Consider the following 25,191-nt stretch of genomic DNA (forward strand, 5'->3'; position numbering starts at 1 on the left):
AACTTCCTCATAAGCATCACAGAAACACTAACATGAGAGTGACTCTATGGAAATAACCTACATTTTTCACTAGTCTGATTTGGATGTGTTGCTGGGCAACATAAGGTAGCAAAAGGGTTATATGTAGTCTCTGTAAATATGTGTAGGATCTATGTCAATTTTCAGGTAAAGAAAATAGATTTTTAGACAAACAAACTAGACCTAACAAAACACAGAAGTTGAAAACCCTGAAGTATACGGTAGTGAAAAGAAGTTATTGAAAAAAAGAATTGGAGAAGACCCAAAGCTGACGTATCCTGTTTGATTTTTTTGTTTCTGGCTGAAGGGCTTTGTATTTTGAAACGGGCTTTTGTGTCTCACTACTAGTTCTTTTAAATACTTGGGAGTGTGTTTGAGTGTGTCGACATTAATGTACTACTGCCTGATAGGTTAAGGTTCCTTTTAAGTGAGAGCTTTGTTCTTCCTAAATTGCTCAGGTCAGTTGTGCAACATACCCCTACCGTTTAAAAAAAAAAGAAAGAAAGAAAGAAAGAAAAAAGTGCTGAATAATCCCAGATGGCTGATGCAAACCTGCAGAATTTGCATCATCATTCAGCAGGAGTAACTTGGTATGACAGGAGCTTAAATACAAGCCCATGCGGAAGCAGAACTGGTTTCCAATGACAAGGCAGCACCAGCCTGTGCTGGGAGAGTTCAGATGTTAGGGAATAGCATTTAGATTTCAATGAAGAGTGAAAATACACCTTGAATGGTTTACCTGTGTGTAGGAACAGCTTAGAAGGCATTGGAAAGACACGGAGAGCAATTAGCTACTCACAAATAGAGGAAGAAACCTTAAGTGTCTGCCACAACTTTTTTTTTTTTAAGTTTTGTTTGTTTTGAGTGTGCTGATTGCTAGCATGTTTAGGAAACCTGCTGTACCTACAGTCACTAATAGAAGCTATGTGGAGGGGCAATCTAATGGCAGGTTGCCTTCTATGGGCAGCAAAGAGCCAGTCCGGGAAGAAAAAGTAGTGCTGAAGAAAAAAGTAACTTTGTTGAGAGGGGTATCCATTATAATTGGTACTATCATTGGAGCAGGAATCTTCATCTCTCCTAAAGGAATTCTGGAGAACACCGGCAGCGTGGGAATGTCCTTGGTTGTCTGGACAGTGTGTGGTATCCTCTCACTGTTTGGTAAGTTAGTCAAAGTTTATAATTGCTCCTTTGGGACAGCTGGTGAATTCTTCTCTCCTTATTTTTGCTATTGGATATCAAAGATCAATCTGATGCTTGAGGACCAATAAGACTATGGATACTTATTTGTTATTTGATAGGCTCTTTCAATGGTACAGTTGTGTGCAATCTATATTGCCTCTCTCATTATGGTATAAAACTCTACTGAAAGGCTTTATGAAGACTCTAAGACCAAACAGTGTTTTTAATGCATCCCTGATATATCAGGAGAGGGAAGTATCCATTACTGTATTGTGAAGTGTGGTATATGTTTGATGTTTTTGTTTTAAATGTATGGATTAGTTTACAGCATGCTTGCAAGGTGCTGGCAGCTGGAGAGATGGGCTGGTCATTTTGAACACCTGTGAGAAGTTTAAACAGCTTTTCTCAGTTCCCTGCTCATCTGATCCAGTTGACTAACAGAAACATTTACTGGCAAGAAATTGAATGAAATTAAAACTTTCTGCAACTGTTTTTCACTTCATTTATCAGTTCACGATATTTTATGAAAGACTGCATCCCCAAAATTGAGGAATTTCGAAACATGCACATAGTGTGAACTTTGTCTTCTGGAATGCATTTGGCTACAATTTTTGCACATTTTCATTAGTAAAAGTATTAGAACTCCTTATGAATGCCAATTTATTTGTCTTGTATAAAGAGCTGCATTCACAGTGGATATCAGCACCCTTGATTATGTGGAACAGAAGGTCTATTGACCAACTTAATGAGTTAATCACAAAAAACCCTGAGCAACTGACATGAATACTGGCTTTACTTAAAATCCAGACTACTTGTTTCTGGCACGTGGTAAAGAGGGAAAACACTTAAGCAGCACGTGCCTGCTTAATAGATGGGACATGTGAATTTTGCCTTGGGTAAATTGCCCAGGAACATTGATTGTTGTGAAGGAATACAAAGAATGAAAAAGAACGTTGAAAAATGTTAGGGCCCCTTCTCATCAGAGGTTGAATATATTTCATTAGAGAAAAAATATAAGACACAACAATAATTTGCCATCAAGCTGTGAAGGTACTGCCTAATACCCAAACCTTTCTCTTGAAGTAAACACAGTTTGGGATCCCGTTATATGCTGGCCTTTAGATAAAACTAAAGAGACAACCTTGCCTGAACACAGGATATTTGAATTTAACCTTCATAGTTATATGGTACATGAACAAAGTGATTAAATATAGTACATTATTTTTTCCCCTCTGCCTTTACATGTTGTAATAAGATGTCATACATTTTTCACATCATCCACACATTGTAAAATGTCATACATTCATATTGTGATATGTTGTGATAAAATGTCATACATACTATTTCTCGTCACCGGTGGTCCTGGTGATGCTCATTGATTGCAATATTACAACAGCTTCTTTCAAACTGATTCTGTCTTACAACCTTCCAGATAAAGTTAGCAAGAAAAAACACATCAACTGGTTTCTCTAAATGTGACTCTCCAATCACTTTAGGTAGAATATCAGTTATATATATTAATACCACACAAAGACTTCAGCAGGGCCCCAAATCGAAGCAAGTGCGATATGCATGGAGTTTTTAATAAAAACATGTTATAATGGCTGTAGAATACATCCCTATGAATGAAAAAAAAATGTATATTATGTAGAGCTTTCTCTATTGTCAGACTATATCACAGGCAGGTAGGTATGTGACCAAGAACACTGGGCATACGAGTGGTTTTGAGTGTTGTGCCGCTTTGAAAAATGTGGTTTATACCTTAAAATGCTATAGCATTGTTGGCTGAGGGACTGCATCCTTGACCACTGCATATATATCACTGATCATAACACTGCAAGCCATGATTTATTGAAACCATATAGTTCTATTGATTCTGTATTCCTGCATGTTACTAAACCATTTATAACGGTATTTATGAGAAACACCTCTCCTTAACTAATGTTGTCCACACATGGAGCTGAGAACATTTGAGCCTCCTGGCTAAAATACTTTGTTCTTCTGCTCGGGGTCATCTGCTTTGCTGTTCTGTCAGTGGCCATGTCTACATGAAATTACTGTGTGTGAATGATTACTGTGCATTACTTTAGTACTTGCATAAACAGATAGTAAATAAATGTGGAGTAACCCAAGTTACTGTACAGTGGTGCTAGTGAATGTCTTCTTTGTGATGCTACTGTGCCTAATAATACTCCACAGTAGCGTTGCATCACAGTTTTTGCCATGCAACACTCCGGTGCACTAATATTGGGCTACTGCACCGTCAGGGTCTCAGGTAGACATGGCCACTGATTGACAAATTTGGACAGGAAGACTATGACTCTTAGGTCAGACTGGAAAAGACTGTGCCTTTCTCTGTAGCATGTGGTCTGGTCTCCTTCTTGTATTCATCCAAATTCATGTTAAGCAATTACTTCTGTCATAGCATTAGCAGTAGTCTAGGTTCCTCTATTTTTACCTGTGGGGTGTTACAGGGTGTTTTTTGGGTTTCTGGTTTTGTGCTTTGAAATTGTCTTTGTGGGTTTGAAATGGTCATATTGGGAATTCCTTGGGTAACAGTTTGCCTGAAAATACAGTGGTCCAGGAGACCCCTTTCAGTTCTTTGTTCTTATACTCCTAAATCCTTATAGTGGCTACCTACTCCCAAATGCTGCATGAAGGGTGAAGAAAGCAGGTGGCAGTCTTAGCGAATGCTCCACTGGTATGGTACCATTTTTTCTCAAATCCATTTAAAAAAGGAACAACCATTCCTGACTTTTGCAGGAACAGACTACCACAACACCAATATTGTTTTATTTTATTAAGTGTAAACATGTTGAAGACTGTGTTCTCCTATTCTATTGAAGAAGAGTCCTCCTGTTAAGGGGGCATGAAGGCCCTCTACGTTTAAGACAGAAATGCAGTTTAGGAGCGCATATCAGACTGTGCAAGTGCTGAAAAACTTCATTCTGGGTGTTGGTTAGCCATTGTGCACGAGGAATTCATAGATATTAGGGTCAGAAGGGACCTCAGTAAGTCAACCCCCCCAGTACTAGAGTAAATTAACAGTACTTGCAAGTACATTCCTGTATCAAGAGTGCATGCTTCCTGACATTGTCTCATCAATATGTTTCACAACAAGGGTTAAAAGTGTACAATTTCCAGGCCTTTGTCATTTCAGTAGGTTCTGAACCAATGATGTGTCATCCTGACGGGACTTGTGTGATAGGTAACCAGACCAGTTAGCATGACACAGCATTTTCATTTACCTGTTCACTATGAATTGGTTGAGCAATGAAACATTGTATCAACAAATAAGCTATTCAGTGTCTTAGGATCAAATGTAATTGAATACATTACACGCACACATTATTTGAGGCTGCTTGAATTAATGAAAAAAAATTTAAGAATATTTAAGATTTAACCAGCTCTACTATTTACCCTGTTCCTACTGTTTGTTATACAACATAATATAAATACATTTTTCATAGGTGCACTCTGTTACGCGGAACTAGGAACATGCATCAAGAAATCTGGAGGCCATTACACATACATCCTGGAAGCCTTTGGACCATTACCTGCTTTTGTTAGAGTCTGGGTGGAACTGCTTATAATACGGTGAGTCTCCTGTAGGTTTTCTTAACCCTTGTTGTTCCAATGTCAGTAAATTGAAACGCAGCAAAAAAAACTTGACTGGTGATGGACAGAGATAGTCTAATGCATTTTGACTCTCAGACTTTATTCTGCTTCCGAACCGTTTTCTGTTTGGTTTGCTAGCACTGGCATTTTGGTTTGCAGACTCTCTCTCTGTGTCTTCTGGAAAAAACCCCAAATCAAACTAGTTTTCATTCAAGTTCAGCTACAGTACTTGGTTTTATGGCTATGACATTACAAGGCTTACCCTTGTTAGTAATATTTCTGGTGCCTATGCAGTAAATAATAATACTAATGAATTCAGATAGGACTTCTCCTTGTACCCCTCATGTGTTTGGAACACATTACTATAGAACTGACTATGGCAACATATGATACCCCTGTTCAGCTTTTTATATTTATGCCTCCGTCACATAGCACAACCTTTTTAGATTTGAGGCGCCCCTCAATAGATTCCAGGAATCCCTCTGAAAATGTCTGCTCTTAGTTTTCGCTTGTGCTTTTTACAACAGATAAATACTAGAGTGATAATTCTGTTGCAGAGAACTCAGACCACAGCAGGGCAGAATGTTTTTGACACTCTGGATTCTTATTTGAAATTTCTGGGTTTATCTTATGATTTCAACACCTAACAGTATTAACATTATATGGCGCCCTGTGGTACCCTTGAAAGGGTCTCAAGGCACCCCAGAGTGCCATGGCAAACTGGTTGAGAATTACTGACATGGCTAGATGCAATAAAGGATGAAGAGCCATGAGAGTACATGATCTGACTCCCTAGTAGTAAGGCTCAATTATAACAGATTTATGCTTCAATATTTCTACTTCTTGTTATGGTCAAAACAAGAAATAGCAAAAGTGCTTGGAAATTTAAATGCAACAAAACAAAACAAATTAAATGGTGGACTCTGATCCTGGAAAAATGGTATAACTCTATAATTGAGTTGGGCGAAATCCCAGATTCCTGAAAAGGCAGTTTTATTGTACTGGTTTTCAAGAAAGGTTTGAAAGATAAGCAAGAATCTTATCACTCTATAAGTTTGATAGATGTTTAAGTTAAAATTTTTGGGTGCCATTTGTTATATCATCTCATAGCATGGGTAAAAGGGGAAAATATATTACATGAACGTCAGACCGGATTTAGGGACAGATATTCCACTATAGATAACATTTCATTCTTCAATTTTTGAAACATAATTTATATGCAAATGCACAAATCAGCACCATGTATGTTGCATTTGTAGATTTGTCAAGAGCCTTTGATAGTATAGATAGAAGTAAACTTTGGGAAAAACTGATAAATGAAGGGATTGACCCTTCTCTTCTGCATTTGTTGATAAAATATTATAAAGATACATGGGCCCAAGTTAGGTGAGGCTTGAAGGCTGAACTTGCACAAAAAAATTGCATACAAAAGGGGTTAGACAAGGACATATTTTGGCCCCTGGCTATTTAATCTTTACATGAATGATATTATTAGAAATATGCAGGATGTCCATTTTCATCCCCCAAAATTATAAGCAACCCTGATTCCTATTTTAATGTATGCAGATGACATTGTTATACTGTCAATAAGTCCTATTGGATTACAGAGAGCAATTACAACTTTTGAGCATTTTTGTGGACAAAATAATTTAAAGATAATTTATGATAAATCCAAAATAATGTATTGGGGAAGTCATGGGGAACCAAACTTCAAGTTGTTAAAACCTATAGATATTTGATGTCTTATGCACAGCTTCTCCATCATGGAAACATCATATACAGTCAACTAAAATTAAGGCAACCCAATTGGTTGTGGCTATAAAGAAATTTTATGAAACAACAGCAGGGCGATCAGTCCAAGCTTTTATATCAGCATACAAAGCCAAAGCTACCTCTCAGATCTTATATGGCACTGAAGGATGGGGTTATGCCTCTAGTAATGATGTAGACATACCTCTCTTCTGGCTCTGCCTCCCTCAACTCCTGCATCTTTTCTGAGATTAGAGATGGGAATTGATTCTATTTTAACTAATACTATTATTAGAATGGTGGGATTTTGGTTTAAAATCTAATCTTTTACCATCTCATCTGCTTAAATTATGCTACATAGAAGATGTTAATTATCCCCCTCCTCTCCATTCACCCTGGTTAGCTTTTCTTTCCCGCACTTTTGCACTTTCTGGAATGGGATACTATCTCAAAGATAATGAAAGATCTTTCTCCCCCATTGAAAAGGTTCGAACTTTCCAGAGGATACGATATATTGCCAGGCAGAATTATTTTGTGGTGGCTAGGGCTACTCGCATTGCCCCTTTATATACTCTTTGGAAATTAGATCGGGGGGAGAAAGTTATCTACAGTTGGATCTCAATAATAAATGGCAATTCTCTTTGACTAGACTCAGGACTGAACAGATGCCCACAGCTGTTCTGGTTGGACATAGATTTTCCATCCCAAGGGTTAAAAGATGTTGCCCAGTCTTGTCTAGGAGTTGTGGAAGCTACTGTCCACTACGTGTTAGAATGTTCTTTATATAATGATATAAAAAGAACCTATTTATTACCGTACCTGCAGAAATTGATACACTTCTCAAACGGAGAGCAATTAATCTGGCTTTTGCAGCAAACAAATCCAAATGTAATAAACTGTCTCACAATTTTTGCTTACAAGGCTGGGGAGATAAGAGCTAAATATCCTTTATTACTGATATGAGTGATACATTTTACATTTTAACATTAGACTTGATTTTATTGTCTCCATTGTATAACAATATTATAGTTTCATGTCTTGATTTACTACTATATTTATATTAATAAAATGTTTTTATGTTGGTGGGCTCTATTTTTAGTATAATATTTGTAGTTTGGTTACTTTGTTCAAACATATTTGTATTATGGGTGTATATGTGTTATGTCATTTTTGGGAGCATGGCATTTACCCAGAATCCTAAAACAAATTAAAGATTTGGTTCGGTCCACAAGATACATGGCAGTTTAGGCTCTGTCATATTTAAACTGATTCAGTATTTTTACAACCTTTCAAACTTTTATAGAAAATCTTGTAATGATGAAAACCAGTAGAATATGTTTAAGTTAAACAGGATTATATGGAAATTGCTGGAACACTCAATTAAACTTCACAGAATACCATCCTGTTGATAGAAACTAAATTGCCCTGTGGAATTTAATATAAAATATTCAAGATATAAAATTGTATAGGACAATTTAAAAATTCTGTGGTAAAGTTATTAATCTCCACAGTCTTTTCCGATAGGGAACTTTGTTTCTGGAAAGAAAAATATTTTCTTAACATTGCAAATCAGCCCAAACGTCACACACTATGTTGGATCAGACTGCAAGAGAGTAAATAAAACTATCTAAAGAACATTTCTGGGTTAGCTGAGTGATCAGTGATACTGGCTCTCTCATTCACACACAGAGGAATATAATAACACTCAGTGCCTGCTTGCCCTCTCACACCAATTCAATCCTGGTATTATTTTAACTTCAGCTAATACCTTATTTACACAGGTGTAAATGAGAGAGAAATAAAGCTCCTAGAATTTAGACAGTGCACATTTACATCAGTTGAGATGTACAGAAACAGACTGAAGGTCAGATTAGAACTTCTAAGGTTTCACATGCAACTTCCTTCCTCAATTCCACCTCTTTCTTCCAGAGCTTTGCCTAGGCTTTTTAGAGACCTTAAAAAGAGACAGTGATAGCTAGCTGTGCCACCATTATTTTTACACCCCTATTTCCCTGCAAAATAAGCTTGCAGCGGCTCTAGAAAAGTCTTACGGGCTTTCATTTTTCTGGGGCCTTTGCTAAGAGTTGCAATCCACAAACAAAGAACTCAGTGGATCAATGTTACAGAGGTTTTTTTGCATTATATGAACAAAAAGATTATATGAAAAAAATTCCAAGTTCTGAAGAGCTTTTGTTTTCACTAGCAGGTATAAAAAAGGTTAATACCTTTTGATCAAGGTATAAATAGTATGATACCATGTGAGTGGAAACTTGTAATGTGCTGCCAGCACATACCATTTTTCTAAAAACTGGTGCAGCTGGCAGTATGTTCTTGTTCAACTCATGACAAAAAGCCTATTAGCAGCTACCATCTTTAAATGCTGTGGTGACTCCTGCATAGTTTTAAAGCTTAGTGGTAACATGGCTCTAGGGGGAAAAAAACCTCCCTAATTGCATTAGTGAAGGGAAGAGTACTAGTGAGAAATTCGTTTAAATATGAGGGTTGGTAGGACAGTTTAAATGTCTCTTAGATTTGTAACAGTTCCTAAAATGATTGTGGGGGGAGGAAATGTTTGTTCTTAACTGTGTGCTCCAAGAGCCTGTGGGTGTGTTAACGCTGCAGTCTCTCACAGGGAAAAGGGCTTAGCTGAGAAAACTGCGTGCAACATTTTTGATTAAAAGAACTAATACACTTACAGGCCTTTAGTTCTCCCAATGGCAGCCAATTAGTTTACAGCAGTGAGAATCAGAAATACAATTCTACACAGAAATTTAGCAGTATGGTTCTATCTGCAAGCTATAACAAGTCTGTTCCCTTGGCTGGCTTTCAGATTTAATGATTCAGGGATGTTTTGACATTATTCTCATTCCATGTTAATATTTATTAGGTGTAAGGCCGGTCATGATGACAACAAAGGTTCTCATGACATCAGTGGGCTATTACTTTTAAAAGAAAACCAAAGTTACTTGGTGTTCTTCCTGTCTTTAACCATGTTAGTGCATGCTAGAATTTGTAAACCTTATGTAATACATTATCAATTCACATGAAGCTTGCACAACAGTGACTAATTTGCTGGTTTGAGAAATAGGAGGAAATAAGACCTGCAAATCATATTTGAAGTGACCACGTTTTTGTTACTGTTTTATTCTGCTTTGTTTGTAGGTGAATTGCTTAACTCGATAGGTAACAGGTTCCCCATTGTCACAGGCAAAAAGTTTCTCACTGTCACGTAACACTGCAAACACATTCCAAGTGTTGGGGGGAGTACATTTGTATTTGATATCTGGTGACCATTTAAATGGACAGTTCCAGTCTCCATAAGTTATAGCAGCTTGTAGATGCTCTAACTTGTGCCAAGGGCCAGCCCCAGCATTGAGGGATGTAGCAAAGTAGCTTCCTTTCTCAGCTATGCTGAGTTTTAGCAAATTTCCTTTCCAAAACGTTTATAATCTTAGGTACAATTTAATCAGCAATCACAGCCCTGAGATAAAGCAGCTCCATGTTCCTTATATATGTTGTCTATGCATTGCTATAGATTAACCATAATTTCTTGATTATTTCTTTCTGTCTACTTTAGGCCTGCTGCTACAGCAGTAATATCCCTAGCATTTGGACGCCATATTTTAGAGCCATTGTTTATGCAATGTGAAATACCAGACCTTGCAATTAAGTTTATTACAGCAGTTGGCATCAGTAAGTATCAAACTTGGGGTTGCAGAGAAGGGTAAAGGTGTTAAAGTAGAAAATAATTGTATGTTAATTAGATTATCAAGTGATGTGAACTGTTACAGAATTACTTTGCATTCAGGGCCTGCAAGGGTACGCGTGCATGTGTTTCTGTGTGCACATGCCCATGGACACTATTGTGAAAAAAATATCAAGTCATAGTAGTTTCTATATCAGGGCCTGATCTTATCCCAACTTCAGTCAATGGTGAAACACCTGTCTACTTCCAGTTTCACTCTCTAAGGAAGTAAGTGAGTAAACGGCAAAGAAATGGAGGAGCGATGCCAAGTTGTAAGTGCTCTGTCCAGGTTTTAGGAGATAAGAGTGCCAAGAGTGAGGCCAGGAAGCAACAGGCTACTTCTGATTGGTGCAAAGTCTGCATGAAATCATTAACACTGATCCTGCTCACTCCCAGTAAAGCTGTCAAATCCCATTACTTACTCTTTATTTTAGCTAAGTGATGAATCAGATTCTTTTCTTTCAGAGCAGGTGTTTTTCTCAGTGCAGGTATTACAGAGTAGTATGAATACACAGTAGGAAAAGCTCATCCTACTCTTTCTTATTTTGCAATTGGCACCTGCATTACAGAACTCTGGTTACTTCTTTTGGAATCAGGGTGCAAGTTCCTTGGCAGTGCTTTACAGAATAGCTAGTTTGGCAAATTCCTAACAGAGACATAACTATACTGGTAAACCTATGCCTTGTGTTGGCATTGTAAAATCAACTTTCAGCTAGTGAAGCAAGCCTTTATGGCGGTATGCAGATGAGCACAGACATTTGGTTCCATGCGGACAACTAGCAGCAGCACACCTTGTACTGCTGGTACTTGTCTCTGGGGAATGCGCCCTCTGGTAAGTAGCAGGTTACCTCGGATGGGGTAGGGGATGCTGGCTTTTTTGACCCTGGGATCTCCTGAAATGAATCTCCCCCTCCCCTGCTTTCGGTGCTGCAAGGTAGCAGTGTGGGAAATGCCAGAATCTGCCATGTGTGGCACTGCATACTGGTGGTACCACATATTGCATGGCCACGCTCATTTGGACGTAGCCTGTGATGTCATAAAAGTACCATTTTGCTGCTATGTAATATTTCATGTTTCTACACAAGAGATTTCTGATGACCCAGACACGTCCATCAGGAATCACACTTCTTTATACCTACCACCGACACAGCTACACTGACAGAAGTCTATAGTGCAGACTTCTGTTATGTAGCCCTAATAAAAGATTGTTCATTTTAATTTGGGAGCTAATATTTAAGAAACAAAAGGCCTGGAAAAGGGGAATTGAGGTGTGCTTAATAATCTAAGCCATGCAAAAAGACACTTATTTTACATAGGCAATTCAGTCAAATAGTTTCTTATTTAAGGTGTGGGATCTGGGTTGACCTTGACAATTCCAGTTTCCAGTGTAAAGAAATCTGTCATTTGTGGAAGTTCTTCATTGTAGACATTTTCTCCACCTGGTAACCCCCCCCCCCCCCCCAAAAAAAAGAAAAAAAAGAAAAAAAGAAAAAAATCCCAACATGACTACCATTGTATCTGTTTTAATTATGTAGAAACCATGGGTTTCATATGGGTAATTGGATTAAGGGCTTCAGTGTTTGAGGTTAATAACTTTTTATAGTTACATGTGCCTAAAATAGTTCAGGAAAAGATAAGAGTAAAACAGATGTTCAGTAACTTTAAGGTCATTTAGACAGAAGGAATGTTACATGGGGACTCCAGTAGAGTGTTTTGTTAAGTACGTGTAATTGAAGCACAATGAGTGCACAATTTAAAATACAATTTTTATTACTTTTCATTTAATTGAAAATCTGTGCAATAAGCCAGGATTTCACACAGTAATTAACGAAAGATGCAGCTTTGCAGGAGGGTGGAGTTATACTGCAATAATTACGCCCTTAAGGGAAATAGGAGTTAACAGAAAACTGTTGCTATGGTAACTGAAAAAGAGTTTGTGTGGAGCCAGGTAGGATGAGTGTCTCACTGAAACTAGAGATTCCTGTAGAAAGTCTTGTCAATTTGAGCAGTAATGTCAAGAGACACATTGACGCGTGGGATTTAGTTTTTAATTTTGTTCTTTGGATTACAGCCTACAACACCATAGCATTTCAAGGTGTGCATAATATGATATGATAGACATGCATAAGGGGCTGATTGCAAGTGCAAATGTATATAATTGTTCTTTATTTTGTTGTTATTATTAGTCGCTGTGTGTTTGCAATATAATGCTGGCAGTCAGGATCTTCTTGTGCTGTTTCCTGCATTCACTTGGAGAAAGACATACCTTTACAATGGAATTTAGTGCTGGAGAAGATAATCTCTGTTTCCATTCAAGAGCATAATTTAGCCTAAGTCAAGCAACAAGTCAGCCACCCTATTTTTTGCCTTTCTTTCCCACTTCTTGTCACTTCTTTTTGTTTGCTGTGATGGATGATGGTGGGTAATAAGAGTGCTTTCTGCAGATCTTGTTAGAAGCATCATTAAACTATGTGCTGGTAATGAGAGAGATTTTGTTCTGTAGCCTTGCCGCATTGGCTTTTGATCTCCTCAGCAAGCGTGATTCACAAGATAAGCAGGGTTGGGCCAGATTAGTACTTGGATGGGAACGTTCCCAGAAAAGCTAAGAACTGTGTTAATGATTCAACAAGTGACACAGTTTCCTTTGAAGCAGAAGAGTGCCTGAGCATTGTGTAAGGGCAGGGGATGTGTTACTGATGAGAGACAAAATGGACTTCCTAGGCAAAGTGTCCCTTTAAAAAATCCTATTACTTATTATTTTACAGCACGAAAGTACACATGAAATTCCTTTGCTGCCATGGAAACATTTAAAAGTCCTTGAAGCAAATGTCCTGCCAGTATAACCCAATCCTGTCTATATATTGTGCCCCTACCAGTTGGGCCTATCATAAGACTTTAGTGAGGTGATTCAGCCTAAACTTAATTGACTCATTATACATCAAAAACATATGCATGGGGATAATCTTTAGATTCCCTCCAAGTCTTCTGCCACAGAAGTGGAGCCCAGTTCCTTATTTCTTTCCACTGTCAGTATCATTTTATCTCAGTTTGTAAGCCACTGCAAGCAAGAAGCCTAGACATACACATTTCTTTTTAAATGAAATGTAATTTCTTCTTAACATTTATAGGATCCCCAGGTCTGGAGTCCCTTAGCTGCAGGCTTTGCAAGACCATAAAGTCTATGTTTCAAGTGGCTTAAATTAAATATCATATTTTTTGCTATGTCCACACAGTGCATAGTGAGGTGATTAATGTATGTTAATATGCTTGGGGATGTATTACATTATATAGGTATATTAAACTGTATTGTTGCCATGTTATCTGAGTGTGTATACAGTTTGAATGGAACCAGCTTAATCAGTTCACTGATTTGCATATTAAGCAAGAGAACCAGGTTGAAAACAGGTCAAAATCTGATATATGATTTATGAGTTTTTAACATGTTTGGGTGTATTACTTTGAGTATTTGGCACTAGAGAGAAGACTCAAATTTCCCTTGCCCTTGTGATCTGTCACAAAAGTGAAAAGCCCCAGTGGTATGAGACTAGACACAGGCAATTTTGTACTGAGGAAGTGCAGTCAGCATTGCCCTGAAAAACTTCCAGCATTTGCTGAAAAAAACTGAAATTTTTTGTTTGGCCAAGGCAGAAATTTGCATTAATTCAGAGCTTACTTGCAGAGGTGTAGCCAGCTCAGCACTCCAGGCAGAGGTGATGGGTGGGGAGAGGGAAATATGTTGGGTGGGGAGGGGAGTATCACTGTCACTCCAGTGGAAGCTGATTCTGCTAAAGCTATGGCTATAGCAGAATGCTTTTGCGTTGCTTCTCCTGGAGAAAAGGCAGCCACATGGGCTCCCTGCGGTCACTCCTGGTTTCTTGTTTGTTTCTTCTCCTCTCCCACAGACACAGGACTGTCTCCCACCTGGAAAAGCCTCCTGGGAGGTGTCATTCTACTCTCCCTGCTCCACAGATATGCTACTGGACCTGGGCCTGTGCCTGCCTGGCTCCTACAGATATGGGTGCAGGGATACCTCTGTTGTGGTTAAGACCCCTGGAAGGAGGGAGCCATTCTCTCTAAGATGGTGTCTGGGGCTGCTGCCCCCACTCACTAACCCCTAGTTATGCTACTCCTTATGTGATTCCAATTAATACCTTTTTCTCCAGCTTGGTAATTGCCAGTGCCATAAGTTATGATGCCAGGTATGTCTACAAAACACATTGCTTAGTTACATGGATGTACCTGATCTGGATCTGAATGGGCTAGCTCAGGTGCCCAAGGCAATATACCTAGTGAAGTAATCTACCTGGGCTAAAATACTATGCCAACTAGCCTGGGTGGAATGCTGTACTACATGGCGATAGTGCTTCTGATACCTGGGGTAGCTCAGTACAGACAGTCAAGAAGTCTGAGACTGAACTGATTCAGTCTTTGCAGGTTACTTTAAGGTGCAGAGATTAAATTGAAACAGAAGTGAATAGACTTTTACCTTTGATTCAGGAAATGCTGCCACATTTCTGCAGTGGCTCAGGTCAGAAGCTGGGGCATACTAGAACATGGCTCTCTGGCTGTGTGTTCACTTCCTCTTCTTGCTGCCCCAGAAGTCTCTGGAATTTGCAGTCTACAATCACAGCTGCGGAGTTGCTCATCACTTCTTCCTGTTTCCAGGTGCTTCTGGGATTTGTAGTCCACAATTGCAGCCAGCAGTAATTTTGGTATTTAACATCCCCCCCTGGCCCCTGGCCCAAGCCCCAAGCTGGGGTTTGCTGGGGGGGGAGACAGCCCCTCCCCCCACAGACTGGGCTGCATCCCCAGCTGTGCTTGCCCCTACATCAGCCCTCATTGCTATAGCTAGGAAGCAGAGGGGTGAGGCCAGTCCTGCTCTCTGGAGCAGACAGCACAGCCCAGTCCAGGGCTGAAAAGCATGTTGGGATGCTGGGGGACTGTGACTTAACTTGAACCAGGACGGGGTTTGAGACAGAAGTTTCGTAAACCAGTTTGACCCAAATCAGTTAAGTCTGATATTACATTCAACCAGGTTTATCTTAAATTAGGGCTGTGCAAAACACCATTGTTTCATTTCAATGTCTGTGTCACCATTTTGAAGGGCCACTGTTTCATTTTGTCATTGAATTTCATTTTGAAGCACTGTCCTGTTCGGTTTCATTGAAACTGTTTTGCTGTTTTGACTCATTTCAACGTTTCACCCATAGGCTATAATGGGGAATCATGAAAATGCCTAAAATGTTGTCATTTGTTGCCTAATTCAGATGCAAATTACAGGGATGGTAGCCCCTTCTGAAGGTGTGAACCCTGCCAAGTTTCAAGGAGATAAGTGGAGAGGTTGCTCCGAAAATACACCTCAAAGTCTTGAGAGCAAAATTCATGACACTTGCTGGCAGCAGCAGCCTCCTGTCATCCAGCGTGCAGATGCAGGGGCTCGTACACCTGGGAGGGCTGTGGGGCTGTGCCGGACTCCTCCTGGGGGTGCAGGCCCCTGGATTTGCACCTAATGACAGGAGCCTGCTGCTGCCATCTGGGACTGGCACTGAGTGCAGCCCACACCCAGTCCTGGGGAAGACTAATGCTGCTGTTGGCCCAAGACAGCAGTGGCAGCCTCCTGTCATCTGGGGACAGATCCAGGGACCTGCACCCCCAGGAGGGCTGCGGGGCTGTGCTGGACACTTCCTGGGGGGTTCAGACCCCCGGATGTATGCCAGATGACAGGAGGCTGCCGCTGCTGCAGGGACTTGTGCTGGGCAGAGCCCACACCCAGCGCCAGGCTCCATGGAGCTCAGCCTGGTGGCAGGAGGTGGAACACAGCCCCAGCTCTGCCCGCCTCCCACTGCCGGGCTGCACTCTGTGGGGCTGACGGAGCCTATCGGAGTGCAGCCCAGCAGTGAGAGGTGGGCAGAGCCCGGGCTGCACTCCAATCAGCTCTGCCAGCCCCATAGAGTGCAGCCCAGTGGCAGGAGGTGGGGAGAGCCAGGGCTGTGCTTCCTGCTGGGCTGAGCTACATGGGGCTGCAGAGCCTCTGGGAGTCCAGCTCTGGCTCTCCCCTGCCTCCCACCATTGGGCTGCTTTGAAACTTGAAACTGTTGTTTTTAAATTTTTGAAATGTTTTCAGTGCCCTCATTTAGGTTTGAAGCTGCTTCAATGCTTTTGATTTTGTTTCGGTTTTGCTGCTTCAAGCTCAAAATGCGTCAAAACAGCTTCCAAACTTAACGCTTGGCGAAATTTTGCACAGTCCTATCTTAAACCAGTTTCAGCCACTTTGAAACTGGTTTATATGCACTGAGCTTCTGTTCTGTTACAGATTTAAACCAGTTTCTGATCACTTCAGCTGGTTTATGCAGAATTTCTGTTCCTAGCCATAGAGACACCCTAATCAGTCCTCTCTGGTAGATTTCAGATAAGAAGTATAAAGAGAGAGTCCACTTGGATGTTGGAATTGCAGATCTGATTCTTTTGCATGAATAATCATGTCTTCCATGCCTTCTTTTGAACTGGTGCACACAGTTCTGCAGAAGGGAAGGTCTTTTGGATTATTTCTTATCACTATCATTTAGGTCACAAAGGTTGGCAGGGCAGGCTCCCTTCTGTACCAATATTACATATTTGGCTCCTTGCTGGCAAGTTAGTCAAGATTAAACTCTACTGCTCTTTACTGTGTTGGGATCTATTATACCTTTTATATTTATGACTGTGTGAAGGATCAGATTGATGAAAGTGACTGGACAAACATTACTGTAGCATTTGACTTTATATTCATTCTGGCCCTCTTGCATTCCACAGAAATCTACTGTCCTATAAGTGTCTGCTCTGCCTGCTGTGACACTACTACTTTGGCTTGCTTCTGATCATTATGTTGATTCTGAAGCAGGCCCTCTGCAGTCTGTGTTTCAAGGTGTCTCTGTAAGGCTGTGGCATTCGTATGATGCTCACTTAAATCACAAAATATAATCATGGTGGCCATGATGGGAGGATGCATGTGTAGGTACATATCACTTTGGTGCTATCATGAGCTTGATCTTGGACTTAGGACATATCCTTAGTGTCTCTGGGCTGTATCCAGGAGCACTGACATGAAGTGTGCTCTGACCACTTGCTCTCTCTCCATATGTGCCAGATTCTAGGAATGAGACAATGTAGCTGCCTTATGTATACACTAATAAGGATGCCCAAGCCAAAGAGCAGCACTTGTATGTTATGGCATCTACAAGTGTCTGCTACACCTGCTGTGATGCTAGCAGTTACCCATTTTGGGGAGTGGGTATGTACAGAGTGAGAGTGCATGGGGGGGCTGTGCTTCATAGTGGATTTCCCAGGCACAATGCAGAGGTGGCATAGATATGCTTAATAGCTTACACTGGTGCTATGTCTCTTTTTCCCTCTTACTCAGTGTTTTTTCCATGACTCTTCTTCTCTGCTGCCTTTCACTGTCTCCTCTCTTCTCTCCTGTAAAATTATGCCTCTGTTAAAACATACGTGCAAGTATGAATTCCTATAAACATATTAAAATAAGAGATGTGCACCAATGCAAATAGTAAACATTAAAAGTAGTCTGTAAATCTACATAATTGGTTTTACTGTTGAAACCTAAAGCAATTAAATTCCAAAACCAAAAAAAAAAAAAAAAAAAGAAGAAGAAGAAAAGAAAAATTACCTAATAATTTATGTTGTTTATGTATTTAGGTGGCTGCACCATTTCAGTTTTTACTTTGGTTGAACTCAGTATAACAAAGTCGACATACAAATATCAATGTGAAATTTTGCATTCATAACACATGAACTGCTTATGAATTTATAGCTTGTAATTTGTGCATGAACTGGACTTCACAAGAACACAAAATGCTGTGTGAACTGAAATTAGCATTCTCACAGGGCTATTTCTTGCTGTTTTGTTATCTGATATCTCATACATTTATCAGGAAGCTGATTACTGCATTATAAAATAGTGATTATAGCAGAGTTCTCTTTAAGGAGATGCTTGTGTTACTCTTTCCTCAGTAAGGTAACCAAATGTTGGGCATTCAAGAAGACTTGAAATATTTGGATAATGCCACTAGATTTCTTACATAGTCCTGGAAAATCATCAGTTTAAAACATATTTTGTTGAATATTGCATTAAATGGCAATTACAAAACATTGATGATCTGAGTGTAGTAACAAAAACTAAGAAATTCAGATAAACATAGGGGTCTGCAACTTGATTTAACACAGTTGTGCCAGCATAGGCCTGGAGGAACTTGTGATACTTAAATTATATTAAACCAATTTAAAATTAGGGCAACACAGTGGTGAACCAGTCACATAGTGTTTTCTATGTATTTCCAGTTGTACATACATACACAAGAGCAATACATTAAAAGACAAAGTATCCTTACCTTTATGGAGATTTTGCCACAAGTCAGGTGGTTTTACTTTTATTGTGGCTCAGCAGAACCTGTCTTTATTCTGAAGTATGATGAAACATAGAGCTGGGTGAGAGTTTTGACCCAAACCTTTTTCAGTGAAAAATGCAGATATGGGGATATTAAATATTTTGTGAAAAGAACTTTAAATGTTGCTATTTTTCTCATTTAGAAAAAGGCAAAACTCATGAAATTCAAAACAGCCTTTTTGTTTAGAAGTTTCCTATAATTTTATTTTTAAAAAATTGTCACTATTTTAAATGGCTTAAGTTTGAAATAAAGTGATGTATTAAATCTTGTAATACTTTTCCATTTGCCAAAGAAATAATTTTGGGATCAGACTGCACTGAATATATCTTGGACTTTACAGTGAACAAAAAAATCAATTTTTGGCTCAGCTTTAAACCTTTCTCTATTTTGAGGCCTAAGCATCGTCCTTAAGCTTAATTCCAGCTTGTAAAGACATTTGATGAAACAGCTGTCCTAGCTACCTGAAAGTCTGTGCTGAGCCTAACCTGCAGCACCTGTGCTGGCATTTTCTAAGCTCTAGGCATCAGATTCTGGAGCTGTGATTTCATGAATCTAGTGGCCTGTGAGATAGCTGATTATACAGATAAACCATTGCTGTTAAGGAGGTTTTGAAATACAGAGGGATTCTGATGTGAAGCTGATTCATTAGTTCCGCAAGATGGAAAGAGAGAGATCAATTGACAGGCTTATGCTATCATATTTAACTCTTCCTCCAGCAAGGGAATAACAGCCATTTTTCTTCTTTTGTCTGGCAGTGCATTTCTTCACTTTATAAATATGCAGTTATTGAAACCTCTTTACGTCCTCTTTTCTTTTGGACACATAATTTATATAAGCTAAAATAATTAGGAGCCAAACCAGATGACTTATTGTTTTTATGTTGTGTCAGTCAATGATCCCTTAAGAGCCGCTTTCTCCAGCAAAATCTATGCCTGAATCTTGGTGGCTCCACAGACTTCTGGAACCAAAAGTAGACTACACCACTTTGGGTTCTAGTTGTTGTCCTGTCCTTAACTGCCAGCAGGTTAATTAAGCTGCTGAGAGAGATAGATTGCTAATTGGCTCAGGTGTAGCATTTCATGAATGTGGATTCTCTTGAATAAGAAACAGTATAGCTGCATTCACATGGTGCCAAGGAAGCAGTGTGTTGCCCCCTTTCAGGACATACAGCAGGAAGCTACCTGTTATTGTATCCAAAAATATCCTGTTTCAGGGCTCTTCAGATATGCCAGGACACAGCCGCCAAATTTGGGACTATTCAGGATGGTCTTTACTTTAGCAAAGGCCCTTCCTTCTCACTTGTGAATACAAGGATTGTTTGCATTTAGGAAGAGTGCTGAAATCTACTGGGTATCATTACCCCCTTGGCAAGGTACAGATGTTTAAAAAGACCAAGGAATCAATCTAACTTATGTGGGCTTCTGTAAGTGGCCTAGGTTAAATTGGTAGCTAATAGAACACATTTGCCCTTTGGGGACACACAGATTGCCTGCAGCGGCTGAGGCCAGCAGGTTTGGGGGGCTCTTACATGCCTCCCAGCAGGCCTTGTAGGCTCCCCAGGCTGCCAGAGACTGCTGAGCACAGCTGAGATCCTGGGCCACTCCTGATTGACTACGAGGCACAGGCAAGCACACCCCCAACCTCCTGCCATGCCAGCCCACACCCTACTTACTCCTGAAGCTTCCAGGGGCATCTGCCTTCTTGCCCTAGCTTGGATGCTCAGTGTTCCCCCCACATACTCTTAGTACTCTGGGACCCTGTACTCTTTTGACCATGTGGGTCAAAAACATCTTGCAACACCCCAGGTGCCCATGGCCCAGGTAGACCGTGGCTGAACCATGGAGGTCACAGAGTTGCTTCTGTGTAGGCACAGTCCCAATGATCTGCCCCACTGCCACCCCAACCCACCAGAGGTGATGGCCCATACTGGCTTCTGCTTGGAGCAGGGAGGGGTGGGTGGGGGAAGACATGTTGGGGTCCAGGTGGTGGGATGTGTTGTGTGGGAGCCAGGCTTGTGGTCCATGGGGTTGTGCTCTCACACATGGGCATGGGAATCCCTGAGTGGGTGTGCAGGAGCCAGGGCTGTAGTCTGAAGAGCTGTGCCCAAGCACAGGAGTTCTGGACTCCATGTCAGATCTGTGTGTACATCATGGGGTGCTTTGCGATGGGGTGTGGGTACACAGTGTTGTGTGCCTATGACACTATAATGGGTCTTATACCAGGCACAAAGGTCAAATCCAGGCCTGAAGGCCTCTGGGCCCCAACAGTTGCCTAAGGACACAGGTACCCAGGTGCAGGGGCACAGGCACGTCCCTTTTTTCCCCCGCCTCACTGCCTGCTAACAGCTGATAGATAGCTAGAGGCAGGGCTGCAGAAAGTGTCTGTGCTGACTCTGGGAGAGTGTGGTAGCAGGGCTCCTTGGGTGCTCAGCCAGAGCAGTCAAGTGCTAGTGTACCTCTCTGCCAGGGGGGATGGGTTGTGGGGGACTGTGAAGGAGCCTGGGATTCCAGAGGACAATGCTTTTATTTGAATTGATAGGTGATCTGGTATGGAAGTTCAATTTACCAATCTAAGCTAAATTAATTAAGTTTGAGTGCACATCGATCCAGGTCTGCCTTAGAGTGGGTTCCACAATTTTTAGACCAGTCTATGTGCGCTGAACTATGGTTATGGGTTTAGATCCATTTCCAATCACTTAGCTTGCTTTATGTGTAATTTCTGTACCTGGTCCTTGTTACTGTTTCAATAATGATTCAAAAAGAGATTTCTCAGTGAGTAGCAGAGTAGGTGGAAATTATATCACTAAGAACAAATATATGCAGTGCTAAATGAGGAGTAGAAACTTTTAATTTTACTAGTAATGGTTGTTGTTTTCCAAAAATGCAAATCTGCAGTCAAATCGACATTCATATAGTGGTCTCAAGTGACAGGAGTTGCTCAATGAAGAATTTAATCAAAGGCAATGCTATAGCAGCCCATCAATTTCCAACAGTTAACAATTCTTGTGCTGAGTAAAAGAGAAGCTTTAATTTTATGCAAAAGGAGCTAGGAAGGTACTGAAGAAACTGATGGTCAAAGCAGCATGCCCAGAAGTGGACTCAGACAGGCCTAGAATGGGGCTGGGGAAATCAGAAAAGCAGACAGCAACAGGAGAGAAAAGGTATTAGGGGGTCGCTGTTCCTTTCAAGCACCAGATCCAATTGTTTGGATGATGGGATGCTTCTATCTGGGATGCTGGGGAGACTGAGAGTTAATTTGAATCTGGAGGGGACCTGGGACCTCTCGGGCTCAGAGTGTATACCTTTTACTGCTTTAGCAAGATAAGCACTTTTATTTAACTTTTCCTTCTTCTCTTACAGCCGTGGTAATGGTCCTGAATAGCATGAGTGTCAGCTGGAGTGCCCGCCTTCAGATTTTCCTTACCTTTTGCAAGCTTGTAGCAATTTTGATAATTATAGTCCCTGGAGTTATGCAGCTAATTAAAGGTATGAACTGAAAAGTAAATGCTTTTTAAGTGCTTTTTATCTTTGCCCTCCCACTCCCCCCAAATAATGCTTATGCTAGCAAAATCTCTTAATTAGTCTATGCCTGTTTAACTTAAGCTCTGTACTGTCATGTAATAGATTAAAAATGGCACTACACTGAGATAAACTGGTATTTACAGCAGCATGCCAATGAGAATATTGAGACTGGACCCTGCATTTTAAATGAAGGGAGACGGAATTGCTCCTCTCAGCATAAATGTGCAGAATGAAAACTCTTGTGAATGGGACAAAAACAGTGTCAGTGGCAAATGGACATATCCTGTTGTTCTGTATGTTTTAACAGACTGGACATTAGGGCTAAGTACAAAGAGTCAGAAAGCCCAAAGTGGAATCAATTCACTTTTCACAACTTAGTTTAAGCTGCATAGCTTGAACTGATAAGCAAGTGAACAGACATTCAGTTTTGATTCCAGAAATGGAGCTACGTGCCTGCAGCGGCTCAGGCCAGAAGTTGGGGGGTGCTAGATCACACCTCCCTGCTCAGCTGGAGCAGACAGTTAGGGCCAAGGCTATCCTGCCCACCCTGTGGGAGGGGAGAGAGAGGGGAGGAAGGGTTGTGGGGGAGGTGCAAAGCATCTTGGGATGCTGGGGAAACTGAGTTAACTTGAATCTGGAGGGGATCTGGGATAAGTTGAATAAAGCAATTTAAACTAAATCATTTAAGTCTTATACTACATGCATCCAGGTTTATCTTAAACTGACTTTGGCTATTTTGAAACCAGTTTATGTGCACTGAACTTCTGCTATGTTTCAGATTTGAATCAGTTTCTGATCACTTATACCAGTTTATGTGTAATTTCTGTCCTTAGCCTAGGAATTGTCAGGAAGAGCAAATTTACCCTTTATTGCCATTAACATTTAGCGCTGTTCCATATTGTATTTTTTATGAAATAGCACAGGAAGTTTTAGAATTTTTAGAAAGTCATGCATGCGAAGGCAAGTGTAATAATGGGAACTAAATTACCACTTCAGTGATGTAAATTACAAACGCTACAACAGGGGTAGGCAATGGTTTTTGGCCAAAGTGCCAAAACCCCCCACGATGCCTACCTTGGAAGGTGCCAGAGTGCCGGCATGCCAAAAAACCAAAATGAGGGCAGGGTGCATATGGCAGGATGCCCTGCTTGTGCCCCTTGCCCCCCAGCCCTGCTTATGAGCCTTGCTTCACATCCAAAGCCCTTGCTCCCCACCTCTGATGCCCCTTGCTCTCCACCCAAAGTCCCTGCCCCCTAACCCCGGCTCTGTGGTTGTCAGCAGCTACCCAGAACTTGGGCTAGCTGCAAATGTCTTCTGCCTCTCTGCCCTGGCCCCAGCCCTGGGCCTCAGGGAGGCAGCACGTACTGGCAATGCTCCATGCTGTGCTACCCTCGCCGCTTCTGCAAAGCAGCGTTGCAACCTGGCGCGGCAGGGGCACAGAAAGCTGCCTGCTCCCAGCTCCCTGCTGCCCTGCCAGACTTCCCCTGTGTGCATGAGAGCAGCGTGGGCAGCAGTGCTGGGTTGTGCCCCTCACTGCTGACCCCTGTGCTACAATATATGAGGTATGTAGTACTTGAGGGACAAACTTAACTGGCCTTTCCAGATGTTAAAGTAGTACGCTAGTATCTGCAATTATTTGATGCTCACAATTCATGCACCCCTTACACTTTCAAGGGGAAGAATGAACATAAAGTTAGCAGTTTGGGGGTAGTACAAACCTAGTAAAAGAAATTTGAAGAGTTCATGGGTTTGTTAAACAGTATTAAACAGTAACACCAGGAATCAAAGAGTCATTCAGTGTAGGGAATAGAGAAGCTGCTGATTTTAGTAAGCCAGTGACAGATTCTGTCTGGCAAATATTCTAGGGTGCCATCGTGGGGAAGATGCCTTTAAGTAGTTTCATATAGCCTCAACTTTGGATCAGCAAGGTGGTGGCATGTGTACTATCGTGTCCCCCCACCTTAGATTTTTTCAGGGATCCAGATAGCTCAACTTCTTTAATTCTCCATGGTAAGCAACAGTTTCTTACACAAAAATCTCCCTTTGCAGGACCCTGATTCACTAGAAAGATTCTTGGTCTCATATTTCTTTAATCTTTTTACAGATGTCATGTCTCCACTCTATCACATTCAGGCCAAATCCTTGCTCAGGGCTAGATTTTGCCACCCTCTACTTATGATAAATAGTAGGTTTCTCAGTATGACCCTCATCCAGCCTAATCTCTCTATGGCACTGCTGCCTGGTATGCTGAAGAGCCAATAGTCATGATAAGCAGTGCTGTTCTTTGAGTCCTTGCACTACTGCTCCTTTTGTCTTTATGCCCTTGTAGTCCCCCAACACAGAGACACCAAGAATCTTGCCTTCTGTTGTTGTGTTCATTTCTTACTTGAACAAAATTTCAGGATCAGTGGGAATTTTGGCGAAGGACCAAGTGAAAACTAAGGAAGGGATTTATAATTATATCCTTAGTTAATTAGGAAGCTGAACAGAATTCTGCTTATAATTACCATTATTCTGCACAGGCTTACAGCTTCCTAGAAAATCTAGGATATAACCATTTCAGCACAAGCTACATTAGTTTTGATAAAACTACAGCAGAGAGAACAAGAGGACCCCTACTTGAGGGGCACTGCAAAGACATACAATTAAAGTTTTGTGTTCATTATAGCTGTACTATAATGTACTATATCTGTACTGCCAGACTTTCCCTCCTAGCAGATTGTGTTACAATATTCCTGGCCAGATAGGAAAAAGATATCTGTAACCAAGTCTTTGTTTCACTGTGGAAATTCTTCATAGAATCCTTCAAATATGAAGGTTTATGATTTGGGTTGTAAGAAAACCCAGTATTTCTAAGATATGAATGTTGATGTCCCTACAGAGAAAATTCTCATATTTTCAATATCACTCTTCTTTAGCT

At 40.8% G+C, this 25,191-nt stretch overlaps 1 protein-coding gene across 1 annotated transcript in view; it reads left to right on the top strand.

The window, feature by feature from the left end:
* The first annotated feature begins 634 nt into the window (after nucleotides 1–634).
* SLC7A11 (solute carrier family 7 member 11) overlaps nucleotides 635–25,191 on the top strand; it is an 88,564-nt gene continuing 64,007 nt past the window's right edge. Inside the window, exons 1-4 of the mRNA XM_090036542.1 lie at nucleotides 635–1,176; nucleotides 4,668–4,794; nucleotides 10,142–10,257; nucleotides 22,110–22,235. Of these exons, the coding sequence (XP_089892668.1) occupies nucleotides 900–1,176; nucleotides 4,668–4,794; nucleotides 10,142–10,257; nucleotides 22,110–22,235 (646 nt within the window). The 5' untranslated portion in view covers nucleotides 635–899. The remainder of the gene's footprint in view (nucleotides 1,177–4,667; nucleotides 4,795–10,141; nucleotides 10,258–22,109; nucleotides 22,236–25,191) is intronic.

The sequence above is a fragment of the Crocodylus siamensis genome, chromosome 2, assembly GCF_052110815.1.
Source record: "Crocodylus siamensis isolate JL-2025a chromosome 2, ASM5211081v1, whole genome shotgun sequence".
Lineage (NCBI taxonomy): Eukaryota > Metazoa > Chordata > Crocodylia > Crocodylidae > Crocodylus > Crocodylus siamensis.